The 12,606-nt window shown below is 42.0% G+C and overlaps 1 protein-coding gene across 1 annotated transcript in view; it reads left to right on the forward strand.

Moving 5' to 3' along the window:
- The window catches only part of MAN2C1 (mannosidase alpha class 2C member 1), a 112,101-nt gene that overhangs the window by 68,786 nt on the left and 30,709 nt on the right, over positions 1-12,606 (forward strand). Inside the window, exons 16-18 of the mRNA XM_073618926.1 lie at positions 4,176-4,340; positions 6,634-6,716; positions 9,453-9,547. Of these exons, the coding sequence (XP_073475027.1) occupies positions 4,176-4,340; positions 6,634-6,716; positions 9,453-9,547 (343 nt within the window). The remainder of the gene's footprint in view (positions 1-4,175; positions 4,341-6,633; positions 6,717-9,452; positions 9,548-12,606) is intronic.

Here is a 12,606-nt window from a genome sequence, read left to right on the forward strand (position 1 = left end):
GCACCAAAAGTAGTGCATGCACTAGCTTTAACCACTTAAGGACTGAGCCTCTTTTTGAGATTTGTTGTTAAAAACTGTTTTTTTTTTTTTTGCTAGAAAATTACTTAAAACCCCCAAACATTATACATTTTTTCTTCTAACACCCTAGAGAATAAAATGGCGGTCGTTGCAATACTTTCTGTCACACCGTATTTGCGCAGCGGTCTTACAAGCACACTTTTTTTGGAAAAGATACACTTTTTTTAATGAAAAAAATAAAACAGAAAGTTAGCCCAATTTTTATTTTTATATTGTGAAAGATAATGTTACGCCGAGTAAATTGATACCCAACATGTCACGCATTTCTCCCGCTTGTGGAATGGCGACAAACTTTTACCCTTAAAAATCTCCATAGGCGACATTTAAAAAAATCCTACAGGTTGCATGTTTTGAGTGGTATGAACACCGTTTTCATATGTGGGCGTTACTCATGTATGCGTTCGCTTCTGCAGGCAAGCTCAGCGGGACGGGGCGCGTTAAACATTTTTTTTCTATTTTTTATTTATTTTACCTTTTTTATTTTTAGACTGTTCTTTTAAAAAAAAAAATGGCACTTTTATTCCTATTAAAAGGAATGTAAACATCCCTTGTAATAGAAAAAAAGCATGACAGGTCCTCCTTAAATATGAGATCTGGGGTCAAAAAGACCTCAGATCTTATATGTATACTAAAATGCAAGAAAAAAAAAATAAAAAAACAAAAATGGCCCTTTAAGAGCTATGGGCGGAAGTGACGTTTTGACGTCGCTACTGCCCTGCAATGCTATGGAAATGGGTGGGGGCCATCTTACCCTCACTCGTCTACATGCCACAGAGCAGAAAGGATCCGGTCGCCTCCGCAGCTGCCGAAGGCTCCGGTAGGCGGCGGAGGGCACCGGAGTGGGGCGGGAGGGGGGCCCTTCTCCCGCCGCCGATAAAAGTAATCTTGTGGCGAATCCGCCACAGGGACCACTATTATCGGAAACCGGACCGCCGGCCAAACAAGAGGATACCGGGGTTATGGCAGCTATCTGCTGCCATAACAACGATATCCCTCTTCAAAGTAAGGATGTATATCGGCGTGCGGAGGTCCGGAAGTGGTTAAAAACGCATTGCAACTGGATTGCATGGTACCATGCGATTTGGTGCAGGCAAATGCAATTCCTTTGCAATCTGCGTTTGGGGTGTCATTAGGACTCTGACACCCGCAACAGACCGCATACCCGGTGCGTTTGGAACTCAGGAAACCCACACAGAACATGTGTTTCCCGCACCGCATTTTGGTGTGAACCAGTGCTTAGGCACAAAGTTTCTTTATCATCAGAAGCTGTCCTATTTCAAATCATGAAATGGCCACAAAAAAAGTGCTGTGAGCTCCAAACTTTCTACATTTTACATACCTAATATTGGTTCTCTGAGCACTTGACAACTTTTTAAGGTTTATGATTTCTGGTGTATTTCTCCTAAAGGAAACTTTTACAGGACCTGCCATTGCTTACATGTAAAACTGCTAGTTAACTGATTCTTATGCAGATCTAGGGGATTCTACAGCTCTGCCCTACTGACCTGAAACAAACCTGTGCATTAGGAGTTTAAAACAATATCTTTATTCAACAAAAAGAATCCTTACACATCCATTACTTGCTCTTTAATCCTTTTTTTCATGAATTAGTTTCTTACTGTGGTTTTCTGCCTCCTTGTAAAGTTCTTCATGAGATCCTGAACCTCTCCTTTTCCTTCTTCACTTCTGTTTGTTTGAAATGAGCAGCGCACGTTCGTTGCAGTCATGTGCACTGCTTTATGCACACTGCAAATCCCATAGTCCATCTCAGAAGCGAGCCACAGAGGGCAAGACCATGGAGAATGAACCCCTCCCTCAACAGGAAGTTGGATCACAGCTGGGAAAAAAAAAAAAGGAATTTGGAGGAGGCTGAGAGCAAAATACATTGAATACATACTTGAGTACAAATATTTTTTTTTTAAATCAGAGTTTAGTGTCACTTTAAATTTCTACCTGTTTGTTATGTGCCAGTGACTCAGCTGACAACCAGGAAACTTTTTTTTTTTTTTAAAAGGTTAGCAATGGCAGTCTCCTTATTTTCTCTTCACTTGTTTCCTTTTCCTGATTCTTGTTTATCTCTCTGTAACTTTTCTAACTTTTAAACTTAAAATGTTTGCAAAGGTTCAGCTTTTTTTTTTTTTTTTTTTTTTTTTTTTTTTTTTAAATAACATGTCATACTCACCTGCTCTGTGCACTGGTTTTGCACAGAGCAGCCCCAATCCACCTCTTCTTGGGTCCCCCGCTGACTCTCCTGACCCCTCCCCCCCTGCTGAGAGCAAGCTGCTTGCTCTGGGGGCACTTCAGCCTTTAGAACCACTTTAACCACCTCAATACTGGGCACTTTCACCCACTTCCTGCCCAGGGCAATTTTCAGCTTTCAGTGGCTGTTGCGCTTTGAATGATAAATACTCAGTCATGCAACACTGTACCCATATGAAATTTTTTATCATTTTTTTTCACACAAATAGAGCTTTCTTTTGGTGGTATTTAATCACCTCTGGTTTTTTTTTTTTTTTTTTTTTTTTGCGCTACAAATGAAAAAAGGCCTGAAATTATTTTTAAAAAATGCGTTTCTGTTATAAAATTTTGCAAATAAGTATTTTTCTTCATAAATTTTGACAAATTTTTTACTGCTACATTTCTTTGGTAAAAATAACCCAAATTAGTGTATAATATGTGGTTTGTGTGAAACTTATAGAGTCCACAAGTTATGGAGCCAATCATTGCTAATTGATCACACCTGATGTACTGACAGCCTATCTCATTTCTTGAGACCCTAAGGGCTCTTTCACACAGGTGGTCTGCCCGACTTTGCTAAGTGAGGGATCGCGCCGTTAATCCCCACTGAGCCGACAGATGGCAGGTCAGTCTCCGTTCACTGTGTAGAGATGGACCTGTCAGAGCCCCGCTCTCCTCTATTGGGATATTGGATGAAAGCGGACCATCTGTCCATTTTCATCCGATCCACCAGACTGATGGAAAATATGGTCTCCATCTGTCTAGATTTCATGGACAGTATCGGATCAGATAGCAGCGGGTGTCAGCGGATATGTCACCGCTGACATCCGCTGCCCCATAGGAGTGAATGGAGGGTCCGATCAGGTCTGCCTGGAAAACTGACAGGCAGACCTGATTGGAAAGCCCGTGTGAAAGGGGCCTAACATACAAAGGCAGTACAACTATCCCCCAAATGACCCCTTTTTGGAAAGTAGACTGTCCAAGGTATTTAGTAAGAGTTGTAATTTTTTTCCTCACAATTCTTTGGAAAATGAAGAAATACATTCAAAAATATCATAACAGATTATTTCTCACACACAGCATAGGCATACTTGCAATTACACCCCAAAACATTCTGCTACTCGTCCTGGGTATAGCAATACCACATGTGTGAGACTTTTACACAGAGTGACCACATAGAGAGGCCCAACATGCAAGGAGTACTTCAGTAGAATCAAACTCTCAAGCAGAATTCTATTGTTGTGGAGTACAGGAAATTATACAGGATAGTGTTCTTTTAAAAGGACATTAAAAATGTAACGTGCAACAACATATTTGGTTAAACTTTTGGGCTTTCATATTCTTTAAAGTGGTTTTATGCCCACAAAAAACAAACAAAAAAAACAACCTGTAAGGCAAAGGCATAATGGGCTAGTATGCACCGCATACCAGCTCATTATGAAATACTTACCTTAGAACGAAGCACCGGCATCACCTCCCGGTCACCGATGAGGGAGCTGACATGTTCCCTCTGTGTTTCTTCCGGGTTCACGCCTCTGGCACTGTGGGTGGTCGGAGCCGTGATGACTCCACTCCTGCGCATGCGTGCAGGAGTCTTCTTCCTGGCAAGGAGCTCTGATTTTCCGTCAGCATCTGCCGGATCTTCAGAGCGCATGCTCCGCTGACATCAGCAGCTGCATGCAAGGAGAATAGGTTTAGGAGATGTTCATTTTACCTACAGGTAAGCCTTATTATAGGCTTGCCAATAGGTAAAAATGTGAAAGCGGGGTATACAACCACTTTAATGAATTATTTACTAATAAATTAACTACTTTCTTTAACTGAGATGTACGTATATTAAAAATATTCTTTGTCAACAGAAATCCGTGAAGGAGGAGCAAAACTGCTTGTTGAAGCTATACAGTCTTTACTAGGGACATTGCCCCAGTCCCAACCCAGTCCGGCTGTAACGGTAATAAACACTTTGCCTTGGGAACGTACCGAAGTTATTTCTTTGCCAGGGCCATCAGAAGAGCAGAAATTAGGTAAGATCCTTTCCATAAATAGAATAAGTCTGCTACTGTTTGATTTAGAAATGTGTGTATCTGTTGATGCATGAGCATTGACACGTATGTGTCTCACATTCTGAAATAATGAAACATTTTTGACACGGTCCTTCTATAAGTTTTTAAGCCTTTCAAATATATAAAATGCTATATCATTGCTTCTAAAATACAGATCCATTGTAAATGGATATGTTCTAATGTATCCCTTCCGTTGCAAGCTGCTTTATAACATGTACATATCATATTATTCCATAACACTATATAATGCTTCAGGGGGAACACTAGTAGCTGGACAAGGATTTTAACCCTTTTGATTTAGCTCCCCCAAAAAAGTCAACTCAGATGTGTGTTCTGACACTGTAGACCTAAAATGACAACACTTATCTCATGTATGTGTCCAGATTAAAGTGAACCTGTGGTGTGCTCATGCAAGGTGGAACAACAGGCTCACTTTCATGTAGCCCTCTCTAGCAGCACATGCTTGCCTTAAGCCAGCCATAGACAGCTCGAAATTTGGTGGTTCAACAGCATCTATGGGAAGGATGGTTGTACTGTAGTAGATCCATCGATTAACTTCAGTATAGCCAGGCTGTCGGGCTTTTTTCACTTAATCTTTGCTGGCGGCTATAGCTGGCGGCTATAGCTGGCAGCAGTGATCATTGTACTCTGCCAGAGGGAAGGCTCCCCACTGGCAGAACACAATAGCACTGCGGGAGAGGTTCCCAACCCTGACTGTGTTGATGGGGGAATTGAGCCCATCAACACATAATAGCCCATTATGCCTTTGCCTTACAGGTTGTTTTCCTTCAATCCTTGGTTGTGAAGGAAAGAAAATTGCATAATTAATGGTCTGCCTTACTTTCACTCTCCATCTTTACAAAGGAACAAAGGAAAGCCCTGTGCAAGCTTTGAGTCTGTAGAGTCCTAGCTTACACAGGGCAGGGCTATAGATTCCCCATGTGACAGTACTGATTGGTCCAGTGCTGACACATGCTTCTCCATACCTGTAAGTACCATGTATATCTTTTTGGCTCCCAGCTTCAGTACCTTAAATCACCTACCTGGAAAAAGAGGTAAAGATTTTTGTCTGAGTTTATATTCTTGTTCTGGATCTGACTGGGAAATATTAAAGTCAGAGACAGACAGCTAGTATTAGACAGCTAGAAGGCAGCCTCTGATTATATTTCTCTAATTAATACTGTGCTTAAAATTGTATTCATAATTATACCATTTGAATGCAAATATTGAGTCTGTTCATATCAGACTGTGATATATCTATGTAAGACACACTGATGTTTGTAGATATAATCTAGTAGATATGCACTGTATATACTAAGCTCTGTGCATCTATTAACTATCTCCGCTAGAGTCTTGTATGAATGAATCCATTGGGTTGAGCCAACTGGAATAAATGCGCAACATTGTGGCCTGTTTACCCTCTGGGGGTCAAATAGCTGGCCCTTACTACCAGGGATGCACCGATACCATTTTTTTTACAATGAGTACAAGTACCGATACTTTTTTTTTTTTTTTTTTTTTTTTAGTACTCGCCGATACCAATTACCGATACCTACCGCAACTGTTTTTTGTTTTCACTTCAGCTGTCAGCAATGGTACAAAGCATTGAAAAGTTATTTACAAATGAAATAAATACATTTTTTTTTTATTTAGCGCTTTTTCAATGTGAAATGTGTAAATATATGTTAATATATGTGTAAAAATATTCACTAACAAAGCAAACAAAAACAAGTTTTAATTGTTTATCGTTTATAAAATAGATGTGAACAAAAGAAAAAAAGCAGGAAAATAATTACATGGAGGAGAATAGGGTGTTCATTAAGGCTGATTAGAGTAAATTAAGGGGTTAAACAGAGGAACATTTGTTCATCCCTTTGATTTGCAGATGAAGAAACAGAAATATACAAAAAAACAATGTTTCTTTTTATTTTAGCATTTCAGGGCTGAGCAATGTTGATAATAAACATTGTCGGCTGCTTTTTTTTTTTTTTGACAGCTCCAATTACCGGACTTCTTTAACACTGGGGAGACCCACTGACAGCTCAAAGAACCGAGCCTGACAGTATCAGTTTCAGACATCGGTTCATTTGCCGATACTTGTGCAAATACTCTGTATTTGCTCCGATACCGATACTAGTGTCGGTGCAACCCTACTTACTACCATATCATAAATCTTTTTGTAAACTTCTTATGTACTTATGGTTACATCTGTATACTGCTAACATTACTTTATGTGATGATTTCTTTCCTCAAGGTCTTGTGAAGGTGCCCAGTATGGGTTATGTTGTGATGCCTGAGAACATTAATCCGTGTACTCCAGTGACAGTTGTCATGCAGGTATGTAAAAATCCAGAAGATAAAATTCAAAACGAAGTATGTATGGGCTCTTTTACACAGGCAGTTGGGTTGTGTTTTTAACGCTTCCCGAACACCTATCAATGCCATTCAAAATTGTTACAATTGGGAGTGGATGGAGGTGTTCACACTGCAGCATTAGCATTGCTTCATGTTGCAGCAAGGCAAATATAATGCTGCCTGCAGAGTTTGGCAGGCCGGCGTTGACGTTTTGCAACTGCCGAAAATTATTATTTCCCATTTTAGCCTTGTAAGAAAAACGAAACCACACAGGGCATTTGAGAAGTGTTGCCGGACGTAACATGAACTCCCGGTAATGCGCTTTTAGGCTGCTTTAAAATTGAATGCAAGTATGAAAGATCTGAGAAACTGCAGAAGCTTGGTATTTTTTACAAAAAAATAATTTTCTGTTTATAGACTTGAGGCTCATTTACACTTGCTTCGACTTCAACATGCTTTATTGATGTGTTTTGATGCTTCTGTGATGCTTCATTGAAGCTTTGATGAAGCTTGGCAGATGCCCTATGTGTGTGTTGATATCTCATACCTGCAATACCTCCAAAAAAAAGCGAAGCTGAATAAGGCTCCATTAACACCTGGGCGTTTTTTGGGCATTTTTTTTTAAGCATTTTTGCAGCTTTTTTAAAGCGTTTTTGCAGCTCTTTACAAGCTTTTTTTAAAGCATTTTTGCAGCTTTTTACAAGAGTTTGACAGCTTCAGGAGTTTTTGTTTAGCCAATAGAAAGCACTGGGGGGGGGGAGAAAATTAGGGGTAGACATGTACAATTCAGATCGGTCGAAAAATGATCGACCGATTCAAATTCTGTGTAAAGTATAGCTGGTTGTTAAGCAGCAGGCCGTGAAGCCGGCCTTCACTTCCTTAACAACCGATGAGTCATCGGCTGTCAGCGGGCTTCCCTGCTGACCGCTGAATGTAAAAAAAAGAATACAAGCAATGGAAAATAAATGGAAAATACAGCGTGGGGTCCCCCAATTCATACCAGGCCCTCCAGGTCTGGTATAGATTTTAAGGGGAGCCCCACATTAAAAAACGAAAAAAAAAAAACGCGTCGGTAGGCCAGGAAAGGGGGCAGGACGAGCGAGCGCCCCCCCCTCCTGAACCACACCAGGCCACATGCCCTCAACATGCCCGCAAGTGTAAACGAGCCCTTAGCCTGTCGCCTTCCTAAACAGAGTATCTTGCTTATTTACAATGAGTTGTAGTATGTGCACATAGCTGGGTTTACTATATTTTAAAGTTGTCTGTCCCCCCCCCAAGCCCTGAGATTGGACAGTTAGAGGAGAATAAACAGACTGATAGCTCTCACTGTGCCCTCTATGCCTATCTGTATGCTCCTTAAAGTGCAGTACAACTGATTGGCTCCTTGTGCTGCTTCTCCACCTCCCAGTCTGATCTTTCCTGTACAGATTCTGCAAGAGGCTAATACAAGGTCAGATCTAGGTACCAAAAGTGCTTATATTAAAAAAATGCATGTATTGATGTATGAATGAAATAAGATCTGCTCTAATTTGTGCTTTTATTTCTGCCTGGAGTTTAAATTTAAAGTGGTAATAAACCCAAAAATTAAATAGCAGCATTATCAATTTTGGAAGAGGGTAGTGTTATATGTACTGGACTTGACTAACAAATTAAAGTATAACTCCAGCTAAAGGAAAGTTTATTTTTTCTTTTGGGATAAAGGTTAAATTTTTAGTCCCAACAATCTGCCATTTTTCGCTGAACAGCTTGGTGTGTTAAGTTAAAGAGTTTTAAAAATAACAGATCCACTTGCAAGGTAAAAAAGCCTAAAAAAGAAAAACAAATGCAGTCACCATATAAGCATCATTAAGCTGCAATATATTAAAAAAATGTTCTTTCTTTTGGGTTTAAAACTTCTTTAATCTTTTAAAGGGTAAGTTCACCTTTACAGAAAAATCTGTAAAGTGAACTTACACAGGTCCCCCTACCTCACCCCCCCCCCACCAATCCCCTGCTCCCCCAGTCGCACTGACATGGAAGGCTGCAATCTCTGGTTCTAACCCCAGGTATATTAGTGTCAGGAGTCCGGTGCTTAGAAATACTCTCTGCATCCACGCCTCTTCTCCATAGCTGATGGGACAGGCTATGCGGCTGCTGAGTGGTTGGCGCCACCCATGTGACAGCGCTGACCAATTAGAATGCTCCAAAACGTCCCTCCTGGTGAGGGACGTTTTGAACACTCAGCTTAGGAGATTTCTAAGCCCCGGACTCCTGGCACAGATATACCGGGGCTTAGAACTGGAATTTGCCGTGGTCCAGGTCAGCGGGACCGGGGGGCGAGGAGGGGGACTTGTGTAAGATTTACAGATTTTTCTGTAAAGGTGAACTTGCCCTTTAAACTATGCTTCGTGTGAGAGTGATATGAGCAGGTAATATCAAGTCACTACAACATCTTCTGTCTCCTTTGATATTTTTGTACATATAAAGAAATGTTATATCATTTGACGTAGAAATCATTGTGTCATATAAGTATTGTAGGTTCACTTTATATTTATTTGGTCGTTGGTTGCTTTTTATCTTTGTATGAAATTTTTCCCAAGAAAGGTATATTCCTGCATGCAGCAACCATTCTTACAACTATCGTTTTTTATTATCCAGTTTTGAAAAAATAGAAGTGATTTCATACATAAAACCCAATTTGTGAGTAAGCATAGATTTTTGCATGTGCTATCTCTATAGGATGATGGTTCTGTAATCATGAAGAATGAAATACTTGCTGCCAACTTTGACTCTATGGGACGTCTGACATCTCTGAGACTGTTATCCTGCAACAGGTACAAAACCTAACTAAGCACCGCATTGAAATTATATCCACTTAGACCCTCAAGCTACATAGTTGGTTCAAAAGTCAACCATGCTTGCCCAATTTTAGAACTACAATTTATGAACAAGACTACAGTGTTTCAGTATTTCAGTTTGCACACGTTGGGACTCTGAAAGTGTTTCTTTAGCATATTGCCATGACTACAGCGGTGGTTAGCACTTCCGTCTAGCAGCACTAGGTTCATCTGTTAGAATCCCAGCCACGGCACTACCTGCCTGGAGTTTGCACGTTCTCCCTGTGCCTGCTTAGGTTTCCTTTCAAAATCCAAAGACCTGCTGGTAGGTTTATGGGCTCCTGTCTAAATTGGCCCTAGTATGAGTGTGAGTTAGGGACCTTAGATTGTAAGCTCCTTGAGGGCAGGGACGGGTGCGAATATGCAATATATATGTAAAGCGCTGCGTAAATTTACGGCGCTATATAAGTACCTGTAAAAAATAATATCCTTTCCTCGTAGAAACATATGAAAAGCTTACTCTTCATATACAGTTGTGTTCAAAATAATAGCAGTGTGTTTAAAAAAAAAAGTGAGTTAAGCTCAAAATCAAAACGTGAAGAAAAATGTTTCAATTCTGTTATTACTTTGGAGAAATTGAAGAAAAGACTACAGTAAAACCTTGGATTACAAGCATAATTCGTTCCAGAAAGATGCTTGTAATCCAAGCACTCGTATATCAAAGCGAATTTCCCCATAAGAAATAATGGAAACTCAGATGATTTGTTCCACAACCATTTATAAGTCCTTCAGTTTATAGTCCATATAAAAAGATCATAGTAATGTGATTATATGTTGTGTAATCATAAAATGTCCATCCACAAATAGAAGCCTCCACAAGGGGATTAGAAGCAAAATCCAGCAGGAGCTACAGAGTATAAAAGAGCATGTCCACATAGATCGTCCTCCGCACCACCGGCTCTCACCGATGTCAGTCTGCAATCATGACCGGGAAGACTACCCTGCAGTAGGGCGATCTGAAAGCGAGGCTTGAACAGCTCGTGGAGCGCAGCGTGGAAGGGATGACATCGATGGTGGGGTGGAGAACGGTCTATATGGACAGCTTTACCCCAGATGCTTGCATACTTAGATATGCCTCTTTTTAACCATCAACCATGTGAGTTGCTAAATGTTGTACCTTCATTAAATGTAACCATGTCGTTACACTTAATGGCGCCTCTCTTCTCTTTTATATTTAGTTTTGATATGACGCTTCTTGTTTTTGTTTTTACAGTATATAGTTTTTTATTTAAAAGTATAAAAGTTGACAATGACACAGTTCATGGACATCAATTATATACATAAGGTCATAAAGGTCTAAGGTAGCAGTTGAGGTACATCTGGTAGTCTTTTCCAGACTATGGTAATCCTTGGTAATTATGGTAAGTATAACAATATTGTTCCTGATGATATCTTCAGATCAAAATAAAAGCGGGGGAGGAGAGAAGGGGAGGGGAGGGAAGGGGGGGGGGGGGACAGAGGGAAGGGGGGGGGGACAGAGGGGAGGGAAGGGGGGGGGGGACAGAGGGGAGGGAAGGGGGGGGGGGGCAGAGGGGAGGGAAGGGGGGGGGGGCAGAGGGGAGGGAAGGGGGGGGACAGAGGGGAGGGAAGGGGGAGGACAGAGGGGAGGGAAGGGGGGGGGACAGAGGGGAGGGAAGGGGGGGGGGGACAGAGGGGAGGGAAGGGGGGGGGACAGAGGGGAGGAGGGGGGGGGTCTACTTAGGCACATAATAGAATAGCATTCTTATCCCCGTAACCAGGAGATAACTCTAACGGTACAGCATAATTGTCTATGGTTTCCCTATGAGCTCTAAGGCTCTATCCATGTGCGTCAACCCATTGGGACCAGACCTTATCGAATTTTTTAGGGCAATTTCTCTCTCGTATGTGAGCTTGTACAGTGGTAGGACAGAGATTATCGTGGCCCTCCACATATCCTGCGTGGGGGGAGTGGACTGCTTCCATTTGAGGAGAATCTCTCTTCTTGCATAATATAGGGAATAGAACAGAAATAGTTTTTCATGCCCTGAGGCTTCAATGTTTTCCATATTCTCAAGCAGTGCCAAGGTCGGGTCCATACTGAGGGACTAGTCACCAAAGGTGCCCAAGACTTCCAGTATGCTTTCCCAGTACGGACGCAACACAGGGCACGACCACACCACATGGAAGAACGTGCCAGGGGATGAACCGCATCTGGAGCAGAGAGCACTCGTTCCAGGGTATATGCTGGTAGTCTCACAGGGGTGTAGTAAGCCCTATGCAGGAACTTGATTTGGATGAAACGATTTTTTGCTGAGATCATTTTAGTGGTGTAGTCAGAAACTATGTCTTCCCAGCTCTTGTCAGTCAAGTCCGGATTGTCAGCCTTCCATTTGTTAAAGACTTTCGTCAGGGATGTCATATGTGCAATGGAGAGATAAAAATAGAGGGAGGACAGGGGTTTGTCCATGAGTTTAGCAATAAGCAGCCTTCCAACCACGTCAGTCTGGAGGGTCAGGGGACACAGGAATTGGGCTAGTGCCGCGTGTCTGAGTTGGTAATATCTAAACTTCATAGTGGCCGGGATGTCATATTTAGCCTTTAGAGTCTCAAAGGAGGAGAAGGATCCACCCTCGAATATGTTCCTGATGGTGATTATCCCTCCAGCCGCCCACAGCTGGGGGTCTGGGATCCCGTACAGATGTGGCAGCATAGGATTACCCCATAGAGGGGTGTGGGGTGAAATGACGGAATCTGACTTGTAGATTGCCCTCGCCCTCTGCCACACTTGTGTAGTCGTGCGCATTGGAGTCATCGTTTGGGGGTGGGCTTTGGGCCCTCTGTAGGGTAGATTAGTTAATGCCGCATAGGATCCCAGGATGCCTGCCTCAAGGGTCACCGCAGGATTCTGTCTGGGCTGGTCAAACCACCACCGGACTGTTACCAGGACTGCCGTCCAATAGTAGAGCTGGAAGTGAGGCATTGCCAGTCCTACCTGGGACAGGGGGAGCTGGAGCGTCCACTTTGCCAGTCTTGGG

This window comes from Aquarana catesbeiana, linkage group LG03, assembly GCF_042186555.1.
Source record: "Aquarana catesbeiana isolate 2022-GZ linkage group LG03, ASM4218655v1, whole genome shotgun sequence".
In the NCBI taxonomy this organism is placed as follows: Eukaryota; Metazoa; Chordata; class Amphibia; order Anura; family Ranidae; genus Aquarana; species Aquarana catesbeiana.